The following is a 25,881-nucleotide window of genomic DNA, read 5'->3' on the forward strand; positions in this document are numbered from 1 at the left end:
TGGCGCGGGCGCCCCGAAACCCCCCGAATTCACCCAAAAGGGAGGGGCCCCCAAAGAGCCCCAAAACGCCCCAAATTCGGGACCGCAGAAAAGGGGGAGCCTCGAAATTGCCTGAAAACGCCCCAAATTCGGGACCGCAGAAAAGGGGCAGCCTCGAAATTGCCTGAAAACGCCCCAAATTCGGGACTGCAGAAAAGGGGCAGCCTCGAAATTGCCTGAAAACGCCCCAAATTCGGGACCGCAGAAAAAGGGGAGCCTCGAAATTGCCTGAAAACGCCCCAAATTCGGGAGCCCCGAAATACAGGGACCCCCGAAAGTCCTGAAAATCACCCCAAAATCGGGATCCCCCCCCCCAAATTTGAAGTCTAAAACCGCCCTAATTAAACCTCTTATTAATTAGCTAGCAAGGAATTAAATAATCTTATTAATGAGCTGGGACAGGGATTAATTAAGTCTCTTAAATATATTAAGTTAAATAAATAATCGGCTTAAATTACACATTAAATATATTAACCCGGTTTATAAGATATTAAATACAATTTAATATTCTAAATAAAGGCAATTAATTAATTAGAGCCCACGACAATTAATTTTGCGACTGCGCCCCTCTGAGGCGCTAATTACAGCACAAGTCAATTAGAATAAATCAATTAGAAGAACTAATTTCAACTATTTAATCGACAAATTAACAGAGTTTGCTATTAATTAACCACAAAAATTTAACTTATTAATTAAGCAGGATAAATCAACCTCTTAAAACCCAGCAGCAAAGCCGGAACTAACAGGAATTATTTATTCTAATATTACAATGTTCCACTAATTAACCAAATATGTTAAAGCTTCTATTAATGAAAGCATTAAATTTCCTTACACAGACTAAGAAAACTAATTAACAATTAATGCCGCTATAAGTTAAAATACTAGTTAAAATACTAATTAAAGTTAACTCCAAGATAAATAATACTAATAAGTTAGTAGATGAATTAAAAAGAGGCAATTAAAACCTTTCAATCACTAAAACTACTCTAACTGCTAATTAAGCTAATTAAGCTAATTAAGCTAATGAACAATTATTTAAAGCAGATAAAACGCACAGATTAGGCTTAAAAAGAATTAACTCGGTGACTTATTTAATCTTCTTTTTGAGCAAAATAAGCTATTTATAACCCAAAGCTGCCGGAATCGCCTCGGTTAATGAGGAGTCGCGCTAATTACACCCCCCCCCCTCCGCGCTAATTAGCCTCGACGGAAAGGAGCTAATTAAAGCTGAAGTAATTAATCCCGCCCTCGTCTCTAATTAGTTCGCCCCGCCTACGAGCACAGAGAAAGGGTCCCGAACAGGTTAGGAAAAGGGAGGTTAATGAGCCAGGGGCGTTAATTAGGGCTAATTAGCGCCGCTAATGAGCGATGCCAGCGCCGCCTCCCGCCGCCACCGCCGCCGCCCTCGAAGAAAAGAGGCGGTGCCCGCCCTCCGCCTTTTATAACCTCGCCTCGTCCCGCCCCCCGCGCCCGCTCCGACCAATAGGAAGCTTTCCCACCTCAGGCGCGCTCGCCAATCAGCGGCTTTGTTTACCTCCCGGCACGCGGGAGAAGCTGCCGCCCGCCCCAGTGACAGCAGAAGGGGCCCGGCGGCCAATCAGAGCGCGACTCCCCCCCCCCCTCCCTTCCCGCTCCCCGCCCTCCAATCAGAACGGGGGCGGGGGGGAGCCCACGTGGGACCGCACCCCTCCCTCCCAGTCTTCTCCTCCAGCCAATCGGGTGGAGGTTCTCTTCGCTCCGCCCCCCCCTCCCGCCGCCTCCTGGCCCCGTCACGTGCCGCGGAGACTGCGGCGGGCAGCCAATGGGAGGCGCTCCGCCTTCCGCCGCGGGCCAATCGGGAGGCGCCGCGCCTTTCCCGCCAATTCTCCTCAGGGAGCGGGCGACGCTCGTTGGCGGGCGCGGTGTGAGGGAGAGGCGACGTCGCGGTGGGGGGGGGGGGACACACAGAGGGGACAAGGGGGGGGGACAGCGGGGATTGGGGGGGGACAGGGGGGTTGGGGGGACGGAGGGGACCGGGGGGGACATGGGGGAATTGGGGGGGGGGGACACGGGGGTGACGGGGGAGTGGGGCTGAGGGGGGGGGGGATCGGGGGATATGGGGGGGACACGGGGGGGGTGACAGGGGGGTTAGGGGGACCGGGGGGACAGGGGGGGACACGGAGGAATTTGGGGGGGACACAGGGGTGACGGGGGAGTGGGGCTGAGGGGGGGGATCAGGGGATATGGGGGGACGCAGGGGGGTGACGGGGGGCAGAGGGGACGTGGGGGGGGACACGGGGGGGGTTCCCGCACACGCGTGTTCCCGCCCCGGCCCCACACGGACGCCGCTGCCGCCACCGCCGGCTGCTCCCGCCTTTATTCACGTGGGGCGCGCGGCCCCCCCCTGCCCCACACGCGTCTGCTCTGGCTGCTCTGCCCCACGGCGGCCCGGCCCCACAGCGGCCGCGAAGGCAGGTGAGCAGGCGCCGGGGGGGCGGGGGGGGATGTCGCCGTGGGGCTGAGGTGGGGGTCGCCGTGGGGCTGGGATCGCCGTGGGGCTGGGGGGGAGGGGCGTGGCGCAGGAAGCCCCGCCCCCCTTCAGGCGCGGGGGGGCGGCGCCGTGGGGCCCTCGAGGAGCTGCTGGGCGAAGGCCTGTTCCAGCTGGGGGGGGACGACAAGGGGGTCAGTGGGGCTGGGGCTGCCCCATAGCTGCCCCCCGTCCGCCCCTGCTGCCCCCCAGCTGCCCGTAGCCGGTCCGGCTGCCCCCCAGTCACCCTCTTCTGCCCCATAGCTGCCCCCTTCTGCCCCCCAGCTGCTCCCGCTGCCCCCTATCTCCCCTTTTCTGCCCCACAGCTGCCCCATAGCCTGCTAATCTGCCCCATAGCCCCCCCTTCTGCCCCATATCGGCCCCTTTCTGCCCCCTAGTGGCCCCATAGCCCCCCCTAGTTGCCCGTTTCTGCCCCACAGCTGCCCCACAGCCCACCCATCTGCCCCATATCTGCCTCTTTCTGCCCCCAGCTGCCCCATAGCCCCACCACCACCCCATAGCCGCCCCCCAGCTGCCCTCTATCTGCTCTCTCTGCCCCATAGCTGCCCCATAGCCTGCCAATCTGCCCCACATCGGGCCCTGGATCCGCCCCAGCTGCCCCCTTCAGCCCCATAAGTAGCACCCTGTGCCCCATAGCTGCCCCATAGCCCCCCCCACCGCCCCATAGCCCCCCCACTGCCCCATAGCCGCCCCCCAGCTGCCCTCTATCTGCTTCCTCTGCCCTATAGCCTGCCAATCTGCCCCATAGCCCACCTGTCTGCCCCACATCGGGCCCCGGATCCGCCCCAGCTGCCCCCTTCAGCCCCATAAGTGGCACCCCGTGCCCCACAGCCGCCCCACAGCCGCCCCATAGCCCCCCCATAGCCCCCCCACTGCCCCATAGCCGCCCCACAGCTGCCCTCTATCTGCTCCCTCTGCCCCATAGCTGCCCCATAGCCGCCCCCACCACCCCATAGCCCCCCCACTGCCCCATAGCTGCCCCCCAGCTGCCCTGTATCTGCTTCCTCTGCCCTATAGCCTGCCCATGTGCCCCATAGCCCACCCGTCTGCCCCACGTCGGGCCCCAGATCCGCCCCAGCTGCCCTCTTCAGCCCCATAAGTGGCACCCCGTGCCCCATAGCTGCCCCACAGCCCCCCCATCTGCCCCATAAACCCCCCCATAGCCCCCCCATCTGCCCCATAACCCACCCGCCTGCCCCACATCGGGCCCCGGATCCGCCCCAGCTGCCCCCTTCAGCCCCATAAGTGGCACCCTGCGCCCCATAGCCGTCCCACGGCCGCCCCACGGCCGCCCCACCTGCAGCACGAGGGCGCCGCGCTCGGGCCCCTCGCCGGCGCCCAGCTCCCGCCCCACGGCCAAGGTGACCCGCGCCGGGGGGCAGGGCCCCAGCCCCGCTCGGTGCTGCGCCGCCTCTGCCGGGGGGGGGGGGGGGGGGAGACAAAAAACAAACACACCCGCCGTGGGGCAGCAGCACCCGCCGTGGGGCAGCAGCACCCGCCGCCGTGGGGCAGCGGATCGAGGGGGGGAAAAAAGGGGGGGGGGGGGCTCACCTTGGCGGAAGCGCTGCGCGTCGAACACCTGCACCACGGCGCCGCGCTCCAGGGGGCCGCCGTGGGGCTGGGGGGGCTCAGCGCCGCCGCCGTCGCCGTGGGGCTCGGCACCGCCGCCGCCGTGGGGCAGGGGGGGGGCGCAGTAGACGGGCGCTTCGCCCCGGTGCCGCACGAAAAGGCCCCGGGCGCTGCTGGCTACCAGCAAGCCGGGCCGCAGGCCGGCCAGCAGCTGCCCCACGGCGTTGGCGTTGTTGCCCCCCACGGCGGCGGCGGCGCTGCCCCACGGCGCCTCGGGGCGGGGCAGCAGCAGGCGGGGCAGCAGCGCCCCCCCCGGCGGCGGCGGCGGCCCCGGGGGGCCGGGGGGGCTCAGCAGGTAGTCGCCGGGCGGCAGCCAACCCCGCCAAGCCAGCGACCCCCCCAGCCACAGGCGCAGCCCCAGCGCCGCCCCCCCTGCCAGGGGTGGAGGGGGCGGGGTTAGCGCGGGGGGCGGGGTCAGGGCGGGGGGCGGGGTTAGCGCGGGGGGCGGGGTCAATGTGGCAGGGTTAGTGTAGGAGGGGCTGGGGGTTGGGACCGGGCTGCGGAGGCCAGGTGGGGCTGGGGGCGGGGCTTGGCTCTAGTGGGGGCGTGGCCAGCGTTGGGGGGGTTGGGACAGGGCTGGGGGTGGGGCTTGGCTGGGTTAGGGGCGGGGCCAGGGCTGGGGCGGAGCCTGGCTCTAGTTGGGGGAGGGGCCAGTGTTGGGGGTTGGGACAGGGCTGGGGGTGGGGCTAAGGTGGGCTGGGGGCGGGGCCAGACTGGGCGAGGGGTGGGGCCACAGTGAGGGCCAGGCTGGGCTGGGGGGCGGGGCCAGGGCTGGGGCGGAGCCTGGCTCTAGTTGAGGGGGGGGCCAGTGTTGGGGGTTGGGACAGGGCTGGGGGCGGGGCTGGCCGTACTGGGGGCGGGGCCAGGGCTGGGGGCAGGGCCTGGTTGTGCTGGGGGTGGGGCTAAGGTGGGCTGGGGGCGGGGCCAGGTTGGGCTAGGGGCGGGGCCATAGTGGGGGCCAGGCTGGGGGCAGGGCCACGGCTGGGTCAGCCCTGGGGGCGGGGCTACACCGTGCTGGGGGCGGGGCCAATGCTGGGGAGCAGCGGGGCCACAGTGGGGGTGGTGGGCTGGGGGGCGGGGGCCGGGCTGGGGGCGGGGCCAGGCCACAGTGGGGGGGTGTGGCCAGGGCAGGCCGACCCTGGGGGCGGGGCTTAGGGTGGGGCGGGGCTCTGGGGCGGGGGCGGGGCTTACCCTGGGCGGGGGGGAGGGGCTCCAAGCTCTCCATGACGATGTCAAAGTTGGGCGGGGCCGGGGGCGGGGCCGGGGCTGGGGAGGGCGGGGTCAGGCCCACGGCGCCCCACCCCCCCACAACTGCCCCCCGACCCCTAACTGCCCCCCCGAGCGCCCTCCCCGCCCCCGCAACCGCCCCCCCGACCCCTAACTGCCCCCCGAGCGCCCTCCCCACCCCCGCAACTGCCCCCCCGACCCCTAACTGCCCCCCGAGCGCCCTCCCCACCCCCACAACTGCCCCCCCGACCCCTAACTGCCCCCCGAGCGCCCTCCCCACCCCCGCAACCGCCCCCCCAGCCCCATAACTGCCCCCCCAGCCCCCTAACTGCCCCCTCAGCCCCACAACTGCCCCCCGAGCGCCCTCCCCACCCCCGCAACTGCCCCCCGACCCCTAACTGCCCCCCGAGCGCCCTCCCCACCCCCACAACCGCCCCCCCAGCCCCACAACTGCCCCCCGAGCGCCCTCCCCACCCCCGCAACTGCCCCCCGACCCCTAACTGCCCCCCGAGCGCCCTCCCCACCCCCACAACCGCCCCCCCAGCCCCACAACTGCCCCCCGAGCGCCTCCCCACCCCCACAACCGCCCCCCCGACCCCTAACTGCCCCCCGAGCGCCCTCCCCACCCCCACAACTGCCCCCCGACCCCTAACTGCCCCCCGAGCGCCCTCCCCACCCCCACAACCGCCCCCCCAGCCCCACAACTGCCCCCCGAGCGCCCTCCCCACCCCCGCAACTGCCCCCCGACCCCTAACTGCCCCCCGAGCGCCCTCCCCACCCCCACAACCGCCCCCCCAGCCCCACAACTGCCCCCCGAGCGCCCTCCCCACCCCCACAACTGCCCCCCGACCCCTAACTGCCCCCCGAGCGCCCTCCCCACCCCCACAACTGCCCCCCGACCCCTAACTGCCCCCCGAGCGCCCTCCCCACCCCCACAACCGCCCCCCCAGCCCCACAACTGCCCCCCGAGCGCCCTCCCCACCCCCACAACCGCCCCCCCGACCCCTAACTGCCCCCCGAGCGCCCTCCCCACCCCCACAACTGCCCCCCGACCCCTAACTGCCCCCCGAGCGCCCTCCCCACCCCCACAACCGCCCCCCCAGCCCCACAACTGCCCCCCGAGCGCCCTCCCCACCCCCGCAACTGCCCCCCGACCCCTAACTGCCCCCCGAGCGCCCTCCCCACCCCCACAACCGCCCCCCCAGCCCCACAACTGCCCCCCGAGCGCCCTCCCCACCCCCGCAACTGCCCCCCCGACCCCTAACTGCCCCCCCGAGCGCCCTCCCCACCCCCACAACCGCCCCCCCAGCCCCACAACTGCCCCCCGAGCGCCCTCCCCACCCCCGCAACTGCCCCCCGACCCCTAACTGCCCCCCAAGCGCCCTCCCCACCCCCACAACCGCCCCCCCGACCCCTAACTGCCCCCCGAGCGCCCTCCCCACCCCCACAACCACCCCCCCGACCCCTAACTGCCCCCCGAGCGCCCTCCCCACCCCCACAACCGCCCCCCCAGCCCCACAACTGCCCCCCGAGCGCCCTCCCCACCCCCGCAACTGCCCCCCGACCCCTAACTGCCCCCCAAGCGCCCTCCCCACCCCCACAACCGCCCCCCCCGACCCCTAACTGCCCCCCGAGCGCCCTCCCCACCCCCACAACCGCCCCCCCAGCCCCACAACTGCCCCCCGAGCGCCCTCCCCACCCCCGCAACTGCCCCCCGACCCCTAACTGCCCCCCCGAGCGCCCTCCCCACCCCCGCAACTGCCCCCCGACCCCTAACTGCCCCCCCGAGCGCCCTCCCCACCCCCGCAACCGCCCCCCCAACCCCTAACTGCCCCCCGAGCGCCCTCCCCACCCCCACAACTGCCCCCCCGACCCCTAACTGCCCCCCGAGCGCCCTCCCCACCCCCACAACCGCCCCCCCGACCCCTAACTGCCCCCCGAGCGCCCTCCCCACCCCCGCAACTGCCCCCGACCCCTAACTGCCCCCCGAGCGCCCTCCCCACCCCCGCAACTGCCCCCCGACCCCTAACTGCCCCCCGAGCGCCCTCCCCACCCCCACAACTGCCCCCCCAGCCCCACAACTGCCCCCCGAGCGCCCTCCCCACCCCCACAACTGCCCCCCCAGCCCCACAACTGCCCCCCGGTTGCCCCCCCCCAGCTCTCACGAGGGGCCCAGGCGTCCGGGGGGGGCTCCGCGGCCTCGGCGTCATCGGGGCTGGGGGACGGTGCCTGGGGGGGCAGAGAGCGGCCGTGGGGGGGGGGGGACCCTGCCCCACACCTGCCCCCTAACTGCCCCCCACCTGCCCCCCCACCCCCTAACTGCCCCCACCTGCCCCCTAACTGCCCCCCCACCTCCCGCCCGGCCCCCCAACTGCCCCCCCCGCCCCACCTACCGCCTCGCCGTGGGGCTGGGGGTCGGCGGCCGCTTCCGGGGGGGTCGTCGCCGGGGGGCTGGAGCCGGACTCCTGCCGGGGGCGGGGCCCAGCGCGCCGGGGGGGCGGCCCAGCTGCGGGCACCCGGACGCCTGGGTCCTTCCCTTGCCCGGACGCCTGGGCCCCTTTTCCCAGACGCCTGGGCCCCTTTTCCCAGACACCTGGGCCCCTTTTCCCAGACACCTGGGCCCCTTCCCCGGACGCCTGGGCCCCTTCCCCGGACACCTGGGCCCCTTCCCGGACGCCTGGGCCCCTTCCCGGACGCCTGGGCCCCTTCACCCGGACGCCTGGGCCCCTTTTCCCAAACACCTGGGCCCCTTTTCCCAGACGCCTGGGCCCCTTTTCCCAGACACCTGGGCCCCTTCCCCGGACGCCTGGGCCCCTTCCCGGACGCCTGGGCCCCTCCCCCATGCACCTGGGCCCCGGGGGGGGGGGGGCGGGGCTGCCGCCGTTGGGGGGCGGGGCAGGGGGCGTGGCTCACCGCGGGGGGCGGGGCCGGGCAGGAGGCGGTACACCTTGTAGGGGTGGGGCCCGTCGAGGCGGGAGCGTTCGGGCACCTCGGCGAACTCGGGGCTCTTGTTGAGGGCGCAGCGGAGGCGGGTCTTGCAGCCGGCGGGGTCGGGCGGCGCCCCGGGGCGGAGCTTGCCCTTGAACTCCGCCCACGCCTGCGCGACACGCCCCCACGACACGCTAAGCACACGCTAAGGAGCCGCCGCGCCGCACACGGAGGCGTCGCGGGGGACACGTGCCGCACGGACGCAGGTAACGGGGTCTGGGGAGCCCCGGGGCGGAGCTTGATCTTAGGCTCCGCCCCCACGACACGCTAAGGACATGCTAAGGACACACTAAGGACATGCTAAGGACACACTAAGGACATGCTAAGGACCTGCTAAGGACCAGCCGCACCGGACATGGAGGCGTCATGGGGGACATGTGCTGCGTGGACGCAGGTAACGGGGTCTTGGCGCCCCGGGGCGGAGCTTGATCTTAGGCTCCGCCCCCACGACACGCTAAGGACATGCTAAGGACACGCTAAGGACGCGCCACGCCGGACACAGAGGTGTCGCGGGTGACACGTGCTGCGCGGACGCAGGTAACAGGGTCTTGGCGCCCTGGGGCGGAGCTTGATCTTAGACTCCGCCCCCAACATGCTAAGGACACGCTAAGGACACGCCAGGGGCGCCACTCATGCACACACCACCTCCATGTTACGTGTGCATGTCAGTACTGTCACTAGTATGTGCCTGAAGCGTAGCTACGATGCGTTAGCATGTCGTTAGCATGTCGTTAGCATGTTGTCTCAGCTGCTTAGCATGTGGTTAGCATGTAGTTAGCATGTTTATGCGTGTTGTTAGCGTGTTTTGGCGCGTTCCCACCTGGAAGAAGGCGGCGTCGCGGGGGCCGCGGTCCCGCTCACCGTCGCCGCGCCGGGACAACCCCCACCCCCCGCGGCTTAGCGTGTCGTTAGCGTGTCGCTAGCGTGTTTACGCGTGTCGTTAGCGTGTCTTTAGCGTGTTCCGGCGCGTTCCCACCTGGAAGAAGGCGGCGTCGCGGGGGCCGCGGTCCCGCTTGCCGGCGCCGCGCCGGGACAACCCCCACCCCCCGCGGCTTAGCGTGTCGCTAGCGTGTTTATGCATGTTTTTAGCGTGTCACTGGCGTGTTCCGGCGCGTCCCCACCTGGAAGAAGGCGGCGTCGCGGGGGCCGTGGTCCTGCTTGCCGGCGTGCTTCCAGGGGATGCGCACGGCGCTCCGCGCCCCGTCGTCCCACTCGAGCCCGGCGAAGCGGCCGCTCTCCACTTGCGCCACCAGCCAGGGACGAAGGCGCCGGCGACCCGACATGGCCGCCGCCACCCGTCACCTTCCTGCCCCACGGCGACCGCGCAGGGGTCAGTACACGCGTGTGGGGGGGGACGTGGGGGACACGCGGGGGACGTGGGGGGACGTGGGAACATGGAGGACGCGGGAACGTGGACACGGGGGGACACCAGGACATGGAGGACGTGGGATATGGGGGGACATAGGACATGGAGACACACGTGACATGGAGGGACATGGGACACGGGGGGACATGGGGACATGGAGGACGTGGGACATGGACGTGGGGGGACATGGGAACATGGAGGACGCGGGAACATGGACATGGGGGACACCAGGACATGGAGGACGTGGGATATGGGGGGACATAGGACATGGGACACGGGGGGACATGGGAACATGGAGGACGCGGGAACATGGACATGGGGGACACCAGGACATGGAGGACATGGGACATGGAGAACATAGAACATGGAGACACATGACATGGAGGGACGTGGGGGGACAGGGGACATGGAGGACATGGAGGACATGAGGCATGAAAGACATGGACATGGAGAACATGGGACATGGGGGACATGGGACGTGGACATGGGATATGGGACATGGGACATGAGGGGACATGGAGGGACGTGGGACATGGGACGTGGAGGGACATGGGGGGACATGGGATGTGGACATGGGACATGGGGGACACCAGGACATGGGACATGGGGGCACACGTGACAGGGAGGGACATGGGGGGTCATGGGACATGGACATGGAGGACATGGGACATGGAGGGACATGGACATGGAGAACATGGACATGGGACATGGGATGTGGGACATGGGGGGACATGTGACATGGAGGACATGGGACATGGACATGGACATGGAGAACATGGACATGGGACATTGGATGTGGGGGGACATGGGACATGGAGAGACGTGACATGGAGGGACATGGGGGGACATGGGACGTGGAGGGACATGGAAGACATGGGACATAGGACATGGGAAGTGGGGGGACATGGGACATGGAGGACATGGGACGTGGACATGGGACATGGGGGACACCAGGACATGGAGGGACATGGGACATGGGAGGACATGGGGGCACATGTGACAGGGAGGGACATGGGGGATCATGGGACATGGGGGACATGGGATGTGAAGGGACATGGAGGGACATGGAAACACGGAGAACATGGGACATGCAGGGATATGGGACACGGAGGACATGGACATGGAGGACATGGGACATGGGGACAGGGGGGGACATGGACATGGGACGTGGAGGACATGGGGACACCAGGACATGGGGATATTGGACATGGGGGACACGGGGATATGGGACATGGGGACACGGGGACACCAGGACATGGGGACACGGGGGGGGGGGGGCGACATTAGGGACCCGGGGGCGCCACCACCACCTCCCCCCTCCCCCCCCCGCGGTGTCACCCCCCCCGTGACGTCACCGTCCCCCTGTGTGTCCCCCCCCCCCCCGGGTCCCCCCTTCACCTCCTTCCTGCTGCCCCGCAGCCGCCGCGGCCGCTTCCTCGAAATCACGTGACCGCCGCGCCGCGGGCCACGCCCACCCCCTTCCCCAGCAGGCCACGCCCCCACGACGGGCGGGGCCGCGAGCGCGGAGCGAGAAACCGCACGGAGACACATAGAGCTGAGGGGGGAGGGGGGGAGGCAGCTTTTATTGAGCAGGAAGTAAACGGGGGGGGGGGGGGAAAGACCCCCAAATAAGGGAGAATTCGCCAAAAAGCATGTGGGATCCCCAAAACGGGGTGGGGGAACCCCAAAAACGGGGGGGAGGGGGACCCCAAAAGAGGATCCCCCCCCCCCCGCAAAACACACAGTATCGGTCACTGCGGGCGGCGCGGCAGGGGGGCGGCAGGACCCAGCGGCGCCTCCTGGGCGAGACACTACGGGGAAGGGAAGGGGGGGCGTGGCTTGAGGCGCCCTTTGTCTCCCCCCCCCGTAGGCCACGCCCCCCCCTCTGCGCAAGCCATTGTCCCGCGCGGGCCACGCCCCCCCCTCCCCGCTAACCGTACTTCCTCCCTGCAGAGCGTACCCGCCGTGCGGGCCACGCCCCCGCCACTCAAGCCACGCCCCCTCAATGCAAAGTATACCCTGCGCGGCCACGCCCCCACCACGCAGGCAACGCCCCCCCTCAGTGCAAACTATACCTGCCACGGGCATGCCCTCCGCCGCTCAAGCCACGCCCCTGCCGTGCAAGCCACGCCCTCCATGCAAACTATACCTGCCATGGGTGCCGCCCCCCGCGGTGCAGGCCACGCCCCCCTCAGTGCAAACTATACCCGCCATGGGCACACCCCTGTGGTGCAGGCCACGCCCCCCTCCACACAAACTATACCTGCCATGGGTGCTGCCCCCTGTGGTGCAGGCCACGCCCCCACCGCACAAACCACGCCCCCCAGTGCACACTGTACCTGCCACGGGCACGCCCCTGCCGCTCAAGCCACGCCCCCGCGGTGCAAGCCACGCCCCCCGTGCAAACTATACCCAATTCGGGGTGCGTTCCCCCGCCATGCAAAGCATCTGCGTGGCCACGCCCCCCGCGGCGCAGGCCACGCCCCCACCATGCAAACTATACCCACGTAGCCATGACTCCTGCTGCTCAAGCCACACCCCCACCACACAAGCCACGCCCCCCTCTGTGCAAACTATACCTGCTGTGGGCATGCCCCTGTGGTGCAGGCCACGCCCCCGCGGTGCAAGCCACACCCCCTCAGTGCAAAATATACCCCCCACGGGCACACCCCTGCCGCTCAAGCCACGCCCCCTCGGCGCAAGCCACGCCCCCCTGCAGCGCAAACCCCACCCCGCCGCAGGCCCCGCCCACCGGCGCGGCGGAGGCCCCGCCCACCTGGAGGAGGCGGCGGCGGTAGGCGGCGGGGGGCTCGGCGGCGGCGCGGGGGGGCGGCGGCGCGGGCAGGTGGCGCTCGGCGGCGGCGCGCAGCTCCGGCAGCGAGTAGAGCGGCGCCGGGTCGAGGCGGCGCTCGTTGATGCGCCGCACCAGGTACTCCTTGTAGTGCGCCCTGGCGCGACGGGGGGACGGGGGGACCCCCAAAAACGGGGCGTGGGGGTGTGCGTGGGGGGGTCCAACCCCCCCGACTGACCCCGACACCCCCGGCTGACCCCAATACCACCCAAACACCCCCCCGCCACCCCCTGACTGACCCCAGCACCCACTAACTGACTCCGACACCCCTCCAACGGCCCCCCGACACCCCCCTGACTGACCCTGACACCTCCGACTGACCCCAACACCCTCTAAGTGACCCTGACACCCCCCGACTGACTCCGACACCCCTCTAACAGCCCCCCGACACCCACTGACTGACTCCGACAGCCCTCCAACGGCCCCCCGACACCCCCCTGACTGGCCCTGCCACCTCCGACTGACCCCAACACCCTCTAAGTGACCCTGACACCCCCCGACTGACTCCAACACCCCTCTAACAGCCCCCCGGCACCCACTAACTGACTCCGACACCCCTCCAACGGCCCCCCGACACCCCCCTGACTGACCCTGACACCTCCGACTGACCCCAACACCCTCTAAGTGACCCTGACACCCCCCGACTGACTCCGACACCCCTCTAACAGCCCCCCGACACCCACTGACTGACTCCGACACCCCTCCAACGGCCCCCCGACACCCCCCTGACTGACCCTGACACCTCCGACTGACCCCAACACCCTCTAAGTGACCCTGACACCCCCCGACTGACTCCAACACCCCTCTAACAGCCCCCCGGCACCCACTGACTGACTCCGACACCCCTCCAACGGCCCCCCGACACCCCCTGACTGGCCCTGCCACCTCCGACTGACCCCAACACCCTCTAAGTGACCCTGACACCCCCCGACTGACTCCGACACCCCTCTAACAGCCCCCCGACACCCACTAACTGACTCCGACACCCCTCCAACGGCCCCCCGACACCCCCCTGACTGGCCCTGGCACCTCCGACTGACCCCAACACCCTCTAAGTGACCCTGACACCCCCCTGACGGACTCCGACACCCCTCTAACAGCCCCCCGACACCCCCCTGACTGATCCTGACACCCCCTGACTGACCCTGACACCCACTAACTGACTCCAACACCCCTCTAACGGCCCCCCGACACCCCCCTGACTGATCCTGACACCCCCTGACTGACCCTGACACCCACTAACTGACTCCAACACCCCTCTAACGGCCCCCCGACACCCCCCTGACTGACCCTGACACCCCCCGACTGACTCCAACACCCCTCTAACAGCCCCCCGGCACCCCCCTGACTGATCCTGACACCCCCTGACTGACCCTGACACCCACTAACTGACTCCGACACCCCTCCAACGGCCCCCCGACACCCCCTGACTGACCCTGGCACCTCCGACTGACCCCAACACCCTCTAAGTGACCCTGACACCCCCCGACTGACTCCGACACCCCTCTAACAGCCCCCCGGCACCCACTAACTGACTCCGACACCCCTCCAACGGCCCCCCGACACCCCCCTGACTGGCCCTGCCACCTCTGACTGACCCCAACACCCTCTAAGTGACCCTGACACCCCCCGACTGACTCCAACACCCCTCTAACAGCCCCCCGGCACCCCCCGACTGACTCCAACACCCCTCTAACAGCCCCCCGGCACCCCCCTGACTGATCCTGACACCCCCTGACTAACCCCGACGCCCCCGATGGATCCCAAACGCCCAGCTGACCCCCAACACCCCCCCCCCGGCCCCAAACGCCCCCAAAGAGACCCAAATCCCCCCCCAGCTGACTGCTGATACCCCCTAATACCCCCAAATACCCCTTCTAGGGACCCCCAAATCCCCCCAGGAACCCCCAACACCCCCAATCCCCCCCCCAGGGACCCCCAAATCCCCCAGGGACCCCAAATACCCCCCGGGAGTCCCAAATATCACCCCAGGGACCCCCAATACCCCCAATCCCCCCCCAGGGACCCCCAAATCTTTCCAGGGACCCCCAATCCCTCCTAATTCCCTCCCTAGGGACCCCCAATCCCCCCCCCAGGGACCCCTAATACCCCGAAATACCCCGAGACCCCCCAAATCCCCCCAGGGACCCTTAATACCCCCAAATACCCCCTGGGAATCCCAAATACCCCCCGATACCCCCCCAAATGCCCCCCCCAGGGACCCCCCAAATCCCCCAGGGACCTCCAATCCCCCCAATTTCCCCCTCTAGGGACCCCAAATACCCCCCAAATCCCCCCTGGGACCCCCAAATCCCCCCCGAGACCCCCCCAAATCCCCCCCCCGGGGCGGCTCACAGGCAGAGGCCGGCGTGTCCCGGCAGCACCTCCTTGCCGCAGGCCTCGTCCCGCAGCCCCGCCGGCGTCTCCTTCTGCTCCAGCACCCCGCAGCCCCCTGCGCCCGGCGAGAACACGCTAAGGACACGCTAGCGACACGCTAAGGACACGCGACGCCCCCGCGCCCGCCGCCCGCAGCCCCCACCGGCGTCTCCTTCTGCTCCAGCACCCCGCAGCCCCCTGTGCACGGCCACGACACGCTAAGGACACGCTAGCGACACGCCAAGGACACGCTAACGACGCGCCGAGGACGCGCGATGCCCCCGCGCCCGCCGCCCGCAGCCCCCGCCGGCGTCTCCTTCTGCTCCAGCACCCCGCAGCCCCCTGCGCCCGGCAAGGACACACTAAGGACACGCTAGCGACATGCTAAGGACACGCTAACGACACGCTAAGGACACGCCAAGGACACGCCAAGGACACGCCAAGGACACGCGACGCCCCCACGCCTGCAGCCCCCGCCGGCGTCTCCTTCTGCTCCAGCACCCCGCAGCCCCCTGCGCGCAGCCATGACATGCCAAGGACACGCTAACGACATGCTATCGACATGCTAACAACATGCTAACGATGTGCCGAGGACACGCTAAGGACATGCAACACCCCCCACACTCGCAGCCCCCTGCGCACGGTAAGAACGCGCTGACGACATACTAACGACATGCTAACAACATGCTAACGACATGCTAAAACATGCTAATGACATGCTAACAACACGCTAAGGATATGGGACAGGTTATAAGCAGGGCCCACGGGGTGACGCATGCGGGTGACGCGCAAGGTGACACACGGGGTGACATATACGGGTGACACTGGTGTGACACGCTAATGACATATTAGCACACTAATGACATGCTAAGGACATGGTAATGACATGCTAAGGATACGGGACAAGTTACGGCCCACAGGGTGACAGTGCTGGGGTGACACACAGGTGATGTGGGGTGACATATATGGGTGACACTGGTGCGACATGCTAAGACATGCTAAGGACACACTATAGACACGCCAAGAACATGCTAAGGACACAGGACAGGTTACGCATGGGGCCCATGGGGTGACACGCGCAGGTGACAGGTGTGACACGCTAATGACACCCTAGCGACACACTAACAACATGCTAAGGACACGCTAAGGACACACTAACAACATGCTAAGGACACACTAAGGACACACTAACAACATGCTAAGGACACACTAAGGACACGCTAAAGACATGCGACACCCCCACACTCACAGCCCCCTGCGCACGGTAAGAACACACTAACAACATGCTAATGACATGCTAGCGACATGCTAACAACACGCTAAGGATATGGGACAGGTCACACACAGGGCCCACGGGGTGACGCGTGCGGGTGACGCGCAGGTGACACACGGGGTGACATATACGGGTGACACTGGTGTGACATGCTAACAACATGCTAGCATGCCAAGGACATGCTAAGGGCATGCTAAGGATACAGGGCAAGTTACACACGGCCCATGGGGTGACGTGTGCAGGTGACACACGGGTGACACGCGGGGTAAACATACAGGTGACACGGGTGTGACACACCAATGACACACTAATGACATGCTAAGAACATGCTAAGTGCACGCTAAGGACACGCTAAGGACATGCTAAGGACACGGGACAGGTTACACATGGGGCCCATGGGGTGACGCATGCGGGTGACACACAGGTGACCCACAGGTGATGTGGGGTGACATATATGGGTGACAGGTGTGACATGCTAACAACATGCTAAGGACACACTATAGACATGCTAAGGACATGTTAAGGACACGGAACAGGTTACACTTGGGGCCCACGGGGTGACGTGCGGGTGACACACAGGGTGACACACAGGGTGACACGTGTGGGTGACAAGGGTGCGACATGCTAATGACACCTTGACACACTAACAACACACTAAGAACATGCTAAGGACACACTAAGTACACACTAAGGACATGGGACAGGTTACACGTGGGGCCCACGGGGTGACGCATGGGGGTGACGCACAGGGTGACACGTGTGGGCGACGTGCGGGTGACACACGGGGTGACACGTGGGGGGTGACAGGGGTGCGACACCCTAATGACACACTAGCAACACGCTAAGTACACGCTAAGTACACCGCTAAGGACACCTGGACAGGTTACACACAGGGCCCATGGGGTGACGTGTGCGGGTGACACACAGGGTGACACGTGTGGGTGACACGGGGGGTGACAGGGGTGTGACACGCTAACGACACGCTAACAACATGCTAAGGACACGCTAAGGACAACGCTAAGGACACGGGACAGGTTGCACGCGGGGCCCACGGGGTGACGCGCGTGCGGGTGACGCGTGCGGGTGACACCCGGGGTGACACATGGGGGGGGAGGTGACGGGGGCGCGACACGCCGAGGACACGCGTGTGGGGGCGGCCCCACCTCCGGGCGGGGGCGGGCGCCGGGCGGCGGCTCCGTGTCGAAGGCGACGCCGTTCTCCTGGGGGGGGGGAAGGGAGACCCACGGTGAGCGCGGCTGCCCCACGGCTGCCCCACGGCGCCGCCCTCCCCCTGCCCCACGGCTGCCCCACGGCCCCCTCCTGCCCATGGCTGCCCCATAGCTGCCCCATGGCCCCCTCCTGCCCCATAGCTGCCTCATTGCCCTCCCCCTGCCCCATAGCTGCCCCACAGCTCCCCCCCACCGCGCCACAGCACCCTGCAACACCCCCTAGCTGCCCCACAGTGCCCCATAACTGTCCCACAGTGCCCCATAGCACCCCATAGCTGCCCCATAGCACCCTGTAACACCCCCCAGCTGCCTTTCAGCACCCCGTAGCGCCCCACAGCAGCCCCCCAGCACCCCACAGCGCCCCATAGCAGCCCCACAGCGCCCCATACCACCCCATAACTACCCTACAGCACCCCATAGCTGCCCCACGGTGGCTCATAACACCCCCTAATGCCCCCCAGCACCCCGTAGCGCCCCATAGCGCCCCATAGCAGCCCCCAGCACCCCATAGCTGCCCCATACCACCCCATAGCTGCCCCACGACACCTCATAGCTGCCCCATAGCACCCTGTAACACCCCCCAGCTGCCTTTCAGCACCCCGTAGCACCCCATAGCTGCCCCACAGTGCCCCATAGCACCCCATAACTGCCCCATACCACCCCATAGCTGTCCCATAGCACCCTGTAACACCCCCTAGCTGCTTTTCGGCACCCCACAGCGCCCCACAGCAGCCCCACAGCACCCCATACCACCCCATAACTACCCTATAGCACCCCATAGCTGCCCACGGTGCCCCATAACACTTCCTAATGCCCCCCAGCCCCCCGTAGCGCCCCATAGCTGCCCCACAGCACCCCATAGCTGCCCCACGACACCTCATAGCTGCCCCACAGCACCCTGTAACACCCCCCAGCTGCCTTTCAGCGCCCCGTAGCGCCCCACAGCAGCCCCACAGCACCCCACAGCGCCCCATAGCAGCCCCCCAGCACCCCATAGCTGCCCCATACCACTCCATAGCTGCCCCACGACACCTCATAGCTGCCCCATAGCACCCTGTAACACCCCCCAGCTGCCTTTCAGCACCCCGTAGTGCCCTACAGCGCCCCATAGCTGCCCCACAGCACCCCATAGCTGCCCCATGGTGCCCCATAGCGCCCCATAGCAGCCCATAACACCCCATAGCTGCCCCATAGCACCTTGTAACACCCCCCAGCTGCCTTTCGGAACCCGTAGCACCGCATAGCTGCCCCATAGCTGCCCCACAGCACCCCATAGCTGCCCCATAGCACCTTGTACACACCCCCAGCTGCCTTCGGAACCCCGTAGCACCCCATAGCTGCCCCATAGCTGCCCCACAGCACCCCATAGCTGCCCCATAGCACCCCATAGCTGCCCCATGACACCCATATCTGCCCCATGACACCCTGTAACACCCCCCAACTGCCTTTCAGCACCCCGTAGTGCCTTATAGCGCCCCATAGCTGCCCCACAGCACCCCATAGCTGCCCCACGGTGCCCCATAGCTGCCCCATAGCACCTTGTAACACCCCCCAGCTGCCTTTCGGAACCCCATAGCACCGCATAGCTGCCCCATAGCTGCCCCACAGCACCCCATAGCTGCCCCATACCACCCCATAGCTGCCCTATATCACCCATAGCTGCCCCATGACACCTCATAGCTGCCCCATAGCACCCTGTAACACCCCCCAGCTGCCTTCAGCACCCCGTAGCGCCCCACAGCAGCCCCCCAGCACCCCACAGCGCCCCATAGCAGCCCACAGCGCCCCATACCACCCATAACTACCCTACAGCACCCCATAGCTGCCCCACGGTGGCTCATAACACCCCCTAATGCCCCCCAACACCCCGTAGCGCCCCATAGCAGCCCCCCAGCACCCCATAGCTGCCCCATAGCACCCTGTAACACCCCCAGCTGCCTTTCAGCACCCCGTAGTGCCTCATAGCGCCCCATAACTGCCCCACAGCACCCCATAGCTGCCCCATGGTGCCCCATAGCGCCCCATAGCAGCCCATAACACCCCATAGCAGCCCCCCAGCACCCCCTAACACCCACAACTGCCCCGCACCACCCCATAACTGCCCTATAGCACCCCATAGCAGCCCCCAGCATCCCGTAGCGCCCCATAGCTGCCCCACAGCACCCCATAGCTGCCCTATACCACCCATAGCTGCCCCACGACACCTCATAGCTGCCCCACAGCACCCTGTAACACCCCCAGCTGCCTTTCAGCGCCCCGTAGCGCCCCACAGCAGCCCCCCAGCACCCCACAGCGCCCATAGCAGCCCCCAGCACCCCATAGCTGCCCCATACCACTCCATAGCTGCCCCACGACACCTCATAGCTGCCCCATAGCACCCTGTAACACCCCCCAGCTGCCTTTCAGCGCCCCGTAGCGCCCCATAGGAGCCCCACCTGCCCCATAGCGCCCCCCAGCTGCCCCCCAGCACCCCCTAACACCCCACAACTGCCCCGCACCACCCCATAACTGCCCTATAGCACCCATAGCAGCCCCCAGCGCCCCCCAGCACCCCGTAGCGCCCCATAGTGCCCCATAGCTGCCCCACAGCACCCCATAACTGCACCATACCACCCCATAACTGCCCTATAGCACCCCATAGCTGCCTCACGGTGCCCCATAACACCCCCTAATGCCCCCCAGCACCCCGTAGCGCCCCATAGCGCCCCCCAGCCGGCCCGGGCGCGGCGCCGTGGGGCACCTGGAGCAGGCGCGCTGCAGGCGGGGGGGGTCCCAGTCGCGCAGGTAGAAGAGGCAGTCGCGGGGGTGGTGGCCGTGCAGGGAGGCGCGCAGGGGGCAGCCGCGCTCGGGGCAGCTCTGCCCCACGGCGCCGTCAGCCCCACGGCGCCGCCCCCCGCCCGGCCCCACGGCGGCGCGGGGCTCCCCGCAGCGCCCCATAGAGACCTCGGAACCCCCTCCCCCCCCCCGGGGAGCCCACGGCCCCCCCATAGCGACCCCCCCCCCCGTGCCCCACAGCGATCCTCCTGCCCATAGAGACCCCCATGTGCCCCATAGGAGCCCGGAGCCCCCCCTAGGGTCCCTTCCTGCCCCATAGAGTCCCCCATGTGCCCCATAGGGAACCTGGAGCCCCCCCTAGGGACCCCCCCCTGCCCCATAGAGACCCCCGTGTGCCCCATAGCGCCCCATAGGGAGCCCGGAGCTGCCCGTTAAGGACCCCCCCTGCCCATAGAGACCCCCAGGTGCCCCATAGGGGGACTGGAGCCCCCCCTAGGGACCCCTCCCTGCCCCATGGAGACCCCAGAACCCCCCCGGGGAGCCCATGGCCCCCCATAGTGCCCCATAGGGATCCCCCTGCCCCATAGAGACACCCGTGTGCCCCATAGCGCCCCATAGAGACCCGGAACCTTCCCTAGGGATCCTCCCTGCCCCATAGAGACCCCCGTGTGCCCCATAGCGCCCCATAGAAGCCTGGAGCCCCCCCTAGGGACCCCCCTGTCCCATAGAGACCCCCAGGTGCCCCATAGCACCCCATAGAGACCCCGGAACCCTTCCCTAGGGACCTCCCCCCTGCCCCATAGAGACCCCCAGGTGCCCCATAGCGCCCCATAGGGAGCCCGGAGCCCCCCCCAGGGACCCTCCCTGCCCCATAGAGACCCCCGGTGCCCCATAGCGCCCCATAGAGACCTCGGAACCTCCCCCGGGGAGCCCACGGCCCCCCATATCGCCCCATAGGGACCCCCCCCCCCGTGCCCCACAGCGATCCCCCCGCCCATAGAGGACCCCTGTGTGTCCCATAGCGCCCCATAGGGAGCCTGGAGCTGCCCCCTACGGACCCCTCCCTGCCCCATGGAGACCCCAGAACCCCCCCCGGGGAGCCCATGGCCCCCCATAGTGCCCCATAGGATCCCCTGCCCCATAGAGACACCCGTGTGCCCCATAGCACCCCATAGGAAGCCTGGAGCTGCCCCTAGGGACCCCTCTGCCCCACAGAGACCCCCATGTGCCCCATAGCACCCCATAGAGACCCCAGAACCCTTCCCTAGGGACCCTCCCTGCCCATAGAGACCCAGAACCCGCCCCGGGGAAGCCCACGGCCCCCCCATAGCGCCCCATAGGGGGACCCCCCCCGTGCCCCCCACCAGCGATCCCCCTGCCCCATAGAGACCCCCGGGTGCCCATAGCAAGCCTGGAGCTACCCCTAGGGACCCCCCCTGCCCCATAGAGACCCCCGTGTGCCCCATAGGGAGACCGGAGCCCCCCCTAGGGACCCTCCCTGCCCCATAGAGACCCCCAAAACTGCACACAGGGACCCCAGAGCTCCCCATAGGAACCCTCCCTGCCCCATAGAGACCCTCCCTGCCCCATAGAAACTTCTCCTGCCCCATAGGAACCCCCAAACCCCCCATAACACCCCCCAACACTGCACATATGGACCCCCCCCAGCCCCATATGGACCCTTCCCTGCCCCATAGGGACCCCCCCAGCCCCATAGAAAACCCTCCCCTGCCCCATAGGACCCCCCCCAGCCCCATAAGAACCCTTCCCTGCCCCATAGGAACCCTTCCCTGCCCCATACGACCCCCCCAGCCCCACAGGAACCCTCCCCTGCCCATAGGGACCCTCCCTGGCCCCATAGGAAATCCCCCCAGCCCCATAGGGACCCCCCCCTGCCCCATAGGGACCCTCCCCTGCCCCATAGGGACCCCCCCAGCCCCATAGAAACTCCTCCCTGCCCCATAGGACCCCCAAACCCCCCATAACACCCCCAACACTGCACATATGGACCCCCCCCAGCCCCATAGGGACCCTCCCCTGCCCCATAGGAACCTCCCCTGCCCATAGGGACCCCCCCAGCCCCATAGAAACCCTCCCCTGCCCCATAGGGACCTCCCCCAGCCCCATAAGAACCCTTCCCTGCCCCATAGAACCCTTCCCTGCCCCATAGGAACCCTCCCCTGCCCCATAGGGACCCCCCCCAGCCCCATAGGAACCCTTCCCTGCCCCATAGGGCCCCCCCAGCCCCATAGGGACCCCCCCCAGCCCCATAGGGACCCTCCCCTGCCCCATAGGGACCCCCCCAGCCCCATAGGAACCCTTCCCTGCCCCATAGGAAATCCCCCAGCCCCACAGGAACCCTTCCCTGCCCCATAGGAAATCCCCCCAGCCCCATAGGGACCCCCCCCAGCCCCATAGGAACCTTCCCTGCCCATAGGGCCCCCCCCAGCCCCATAGGAACCCTTCCCTGCCCCCATAGGGCCCCCCCAGCCCCATAGGGACCCTCCCTGCCCCATAGGGACCCCCCCCAGCCCCATAGAAACCCTCCCCTGCCCCATAGGGACGCCCCCAGCCCCATAAGAACCTTCCCTGCCCCATAGGGACCCCCCCAGCCCATAGAAACTTCTCCCTGCCCCATAGGAACCCCCAAACCCCCCATAACACCCCCAACACTGCACATATGGACCCCCCCCAGCCCCATATGGACCCTTCCCTGCTCCATAGGAACCCTCCCCTGCCCCATAGGGACCCCCCCAGCCCCATAGAAACCCTCCCCTGCCCCATAGGGACCCCCCCCAGCCCCATAAGAACCCTTCCCAGCCCCATAGGAACCCTTCCTGCCCCATAGGGCCCCCCCAGCCCCATAGGGACCCCCCCCAGCCCATAGGGACCCTCCCCTGCCCCATAGGAACCCTCCCGTGCCCCATAGGGACCCCCCCAGCCCCATAAGAACCCTCCCCTGCCCCATAGGGACCCCCCCAGCCCCATAGAAACCCTCCCCTGCCCCATAGGGGACCCCCCCCAGCCCCACAGGACCCCCCCCAGCCCCACGGCGCCCCCCCGACTCACGTCCTTGGCGTAGAAGGGCCGGTAGCAGCCGCTGCAGAAGTGGTGGCGGCACTGGAGCACTGGAAGTGCATGCAGCCGCCGCGGGCCAGCGCGTTACCACAGCCGCACTGCGGGCAAGCTGCGGCGCCGTGGGGCTGGACCCACGGCGCGACCCACGGCGCGACCCTCCGCCACCGGCCCCCCCAAGTCCCGTCTCGCTGCGACCTTCCCCTGCCCCACGGCGAGGCTCCAAGCGTGGGCCCCCCCCCACCGTCAGCGGGCCGGTGTATAGCGCGGGCGAGCTGCACGCCGTGGGGCTGGACCCACGGCGCGACCCACGGCGGGACCCACCGCTACCCGGCCCCCCCCAGGTCCCGTCTCGCTGCGACCTTCCCCTGCCCCACGGCGAGGCCCCACGCGTGGGCCCCCCCCTTCCCCAAGCACTGGGGTGGGGGCTGCTGGGGGTCCTCCTGCCCCACGGCGAGGCCTCTGCCCCATAGCGAGGTGCCCTGACCCACGGCGGGACCCATAGCGGGACCCCCTGCCCCACAGCGAGGCCTCTGCCCTATGGCTGGACCCGTAATGAGACCCCCTGCCCCATAGCGGGACCCATAGCAGGATCTTCTGCCCCATAGCTAGACCCACAGTGGGACCCCCTGCCCCACGGCGAGGCCTCTGCCCCATAGCAGGGTGCCCTGACCCATAGCGGATCCTCTGCCCCATGGCTGGACCCATAGTGAGACCCCCTGCCCCATAGCGGGACCCACAGCGAGGCCTCTGCCCACGGCTGGACCTATAGTGGGACCCCCTGCCCCATAGATAGACCCATAGCAAGATCCCCTACCCCATAGCCAAACCCACAGCGGGACCCCCTGCCCCATGGCGAGGCCTCTGCCCCATAGATAGACCCACAGTGGGACCCCCTGCCCCATGGCAGGATCCCCTGCCCCATAGCTGGATCTACAGCGGGATCCCCTGCCCCATAACTAGGCCCACGGCAAGACCCCCTGCCCCACAGCAAGGCCTCTGCCCCATAGCAGAACCCCTATGGGACCCCCTACCCCATAGCAGGACCCATAACGGGACCTCTGCCCCATAGCTGGACCCACGGCAGGATCCCGTGCCCCACGGCGAGGCCTCTGCCCCATGGCTGGACCCATAGTGAGACCCCCTGCCCCATAGCTAGACCCACGGTGGGACCCCCTGCCCCATAGCCGACCCACATCCCCGCCATGCCGTGGGGCACCCCGCCACCCCGCCCCACACGCGCTATGGGGCAGCCCCACGGCGCTCACCGACGCCGTGCTCGTGCCCTCGCCTCGCCGTGGGGCAGCCCCCAACCTGTCCTGCTCGCCGTGGGGCAGCCCCACCACCCCGTCACCCTGCCCCACATGCTATGGGGCTGCCCCATAGCGCTCACCGACGCCGTGCTCGCGCCCTCGCCTCGCCGTGGGGCAGCCCCTAACCCGTCCCGCTCGCCGTGGGGCAGCCCCCCGCTCCCCCAGCCCTGCCCCCCGCGCGCTATGGGGCAGCCCCCACGGCGCTCACCGATGCCGTGCTCGCGCAGGAAGGACACCCCGCACCGCCTCGCCGTGGGGCAGCCCCTAAACCGTCCCGCTCGCCGTGGGGCAGCCCCACCACCCCGCCACCGTGCCCCACACGCTATGGGGCAGCCCCACGGCGCTCACCGATGCCGTGCTCGCGTGGGAAGGCCGCCCCGCACCCCCTCGCCTCGCCGTGGGGCAGCCCCTAACCCGTCCCGCTCGCCGTGGGGCAGCCCCACCGCCCCGCCACCGTGCCCCACACGCTATGGGGCAGCCCCACGGCGCTCACCGATGCCGTGCTCGCGCAGGAAGGCCCCCAGCCCCGGCGCCTGCGCTTGGGGGTCGCTGCGGCGCTTCCAGGCGGCGAAGTCGGCGCACGAGAGGCCTCCGTGCTGCGCCTCCCACTGCCCCACGGCGACCCACGGCGGCGGCGACCCACGGCGGCGGCGACCCACGGCGGCGACCCACGGCGATGGCGATGGCACAGGCAGCCCCGTCAGCCAGGTATGGGGCAGAGCTGTGTTCCTCCCGTAGCTCTTTCTCCGGCCCCATAGATCCCCCCCCAGCCCCATAGTGGATCCTCCCGGCCCCATAGATCCCTCCCAGCCCCATAGCAGCTCCTCCTGGACCCATAGCGGGCCCCCCCCCGGCCCCATAGATCCCCCCCCAGCCCATAGCGGCTCCTCCCGGCCCATAGCGGCCCCCTCCCGGCCCCATAGATCCCCCCCAGCCCCATAGCGGCCCCATAGCTCTTTCTCCAGCCCCACAGCAGACCCCTCCCAGCCCATAGCAGCCCCATAGCAGCCCCCCCCAGCCCCACAGAAACCCCCCAGCCCCATAGCAACCCCTCCCAGCTCTCCCAGCCCCATAGCAGCCCCCCCCAGCCCCATAGCAGCCCCATAGCAGCCCCCAACCCCATAGCAACCCCCTTCCTAGCCCCATAGCAGACTCATAGTGCCCCCCCAGCCCCATAGGGACCCCCTCCCAGCCCCATAGCAGCCCGTTCCCA

The 25,881-nt window shown here is 67.9% G+C and overlaps 2 protein-coding genes across 2 annotated transcripts in view; both read right to left on the reverse strand.

Annotated features, from left to right (window-relative positions):
* Positions 1-2,599: 2,599 nt before the first annotated feature.
* Positions 2,600-11,241, reverse strand: IRF9 (interferon regulatory factor 9). Its single transcript, XM_067314956.1, has 9 exons — positions 11,175-11,241; positions 9,532-9,716; positions 8,336-8,519; positions 7,816-7,928; positions 7,588-7,651; positions 5,387-5,461; positions 4,118-4,567; positions 3,864-3,979; positions 2,600-2,679 (listed from the first exon to the last, which is right to left on the reverse strand). Exons 2-9 carry the CDS (start codon positions 9,691-9,693, stop codon positions 2,617-2,619), a joined length of 1,227 nt encoding a protein of 408 aa, XP_067171057.1. The 5' UTR covers positions 9,694-9,716; positions 11,175-11,241; the 3' UTR covers positions 2,600-2,616.
* Positions 11,242-11,348: 107 nt separating this feature from the next.
* Positions 11,349-25,881, reverse strand: part of RNF31 (ring finger protein 31) — a 32,315-nt gene continuing 17,782 nt past the window's right edge. The window contains 8 exon segments of the mRNA XM_067314957.1: positions 11,349-11,587; positions 12,553-12,724; positions 14,983-15,079; positions 17,440-17,496; positions 20,259-20,361; positions 23,350-23,405; positions 23,408-23,467; positions 25,162-25,276. Of these exon segments, the coding sequence (XP_067171058.1) occupies positions 11,528-11,587; positions 12,553-12,724; positions 14,983-15,079; positions 17,440-17,496; positions 20,259-20,361; positions 23,350-23,405; positions 23,408-23,467; positions 25,162-25,276 (720 nt within the window). The 3' untranslated portion in view covers positions 11,349-11,527.

Source organism: Apteryx mantelli, chromosome 39 (assembly GCF_036417845.1).
Source record: "Apteryx mantelli isolate bAptMan1 chromosome 39, bAptMan1.hap1, whole genome shotgun sequence".
Lineage (NCBI taxonomy): Eukaryota > Metazoa > Chordata > Aves > Apterygiformes > Apterygidae > Apteryx > Apteryx mantelli.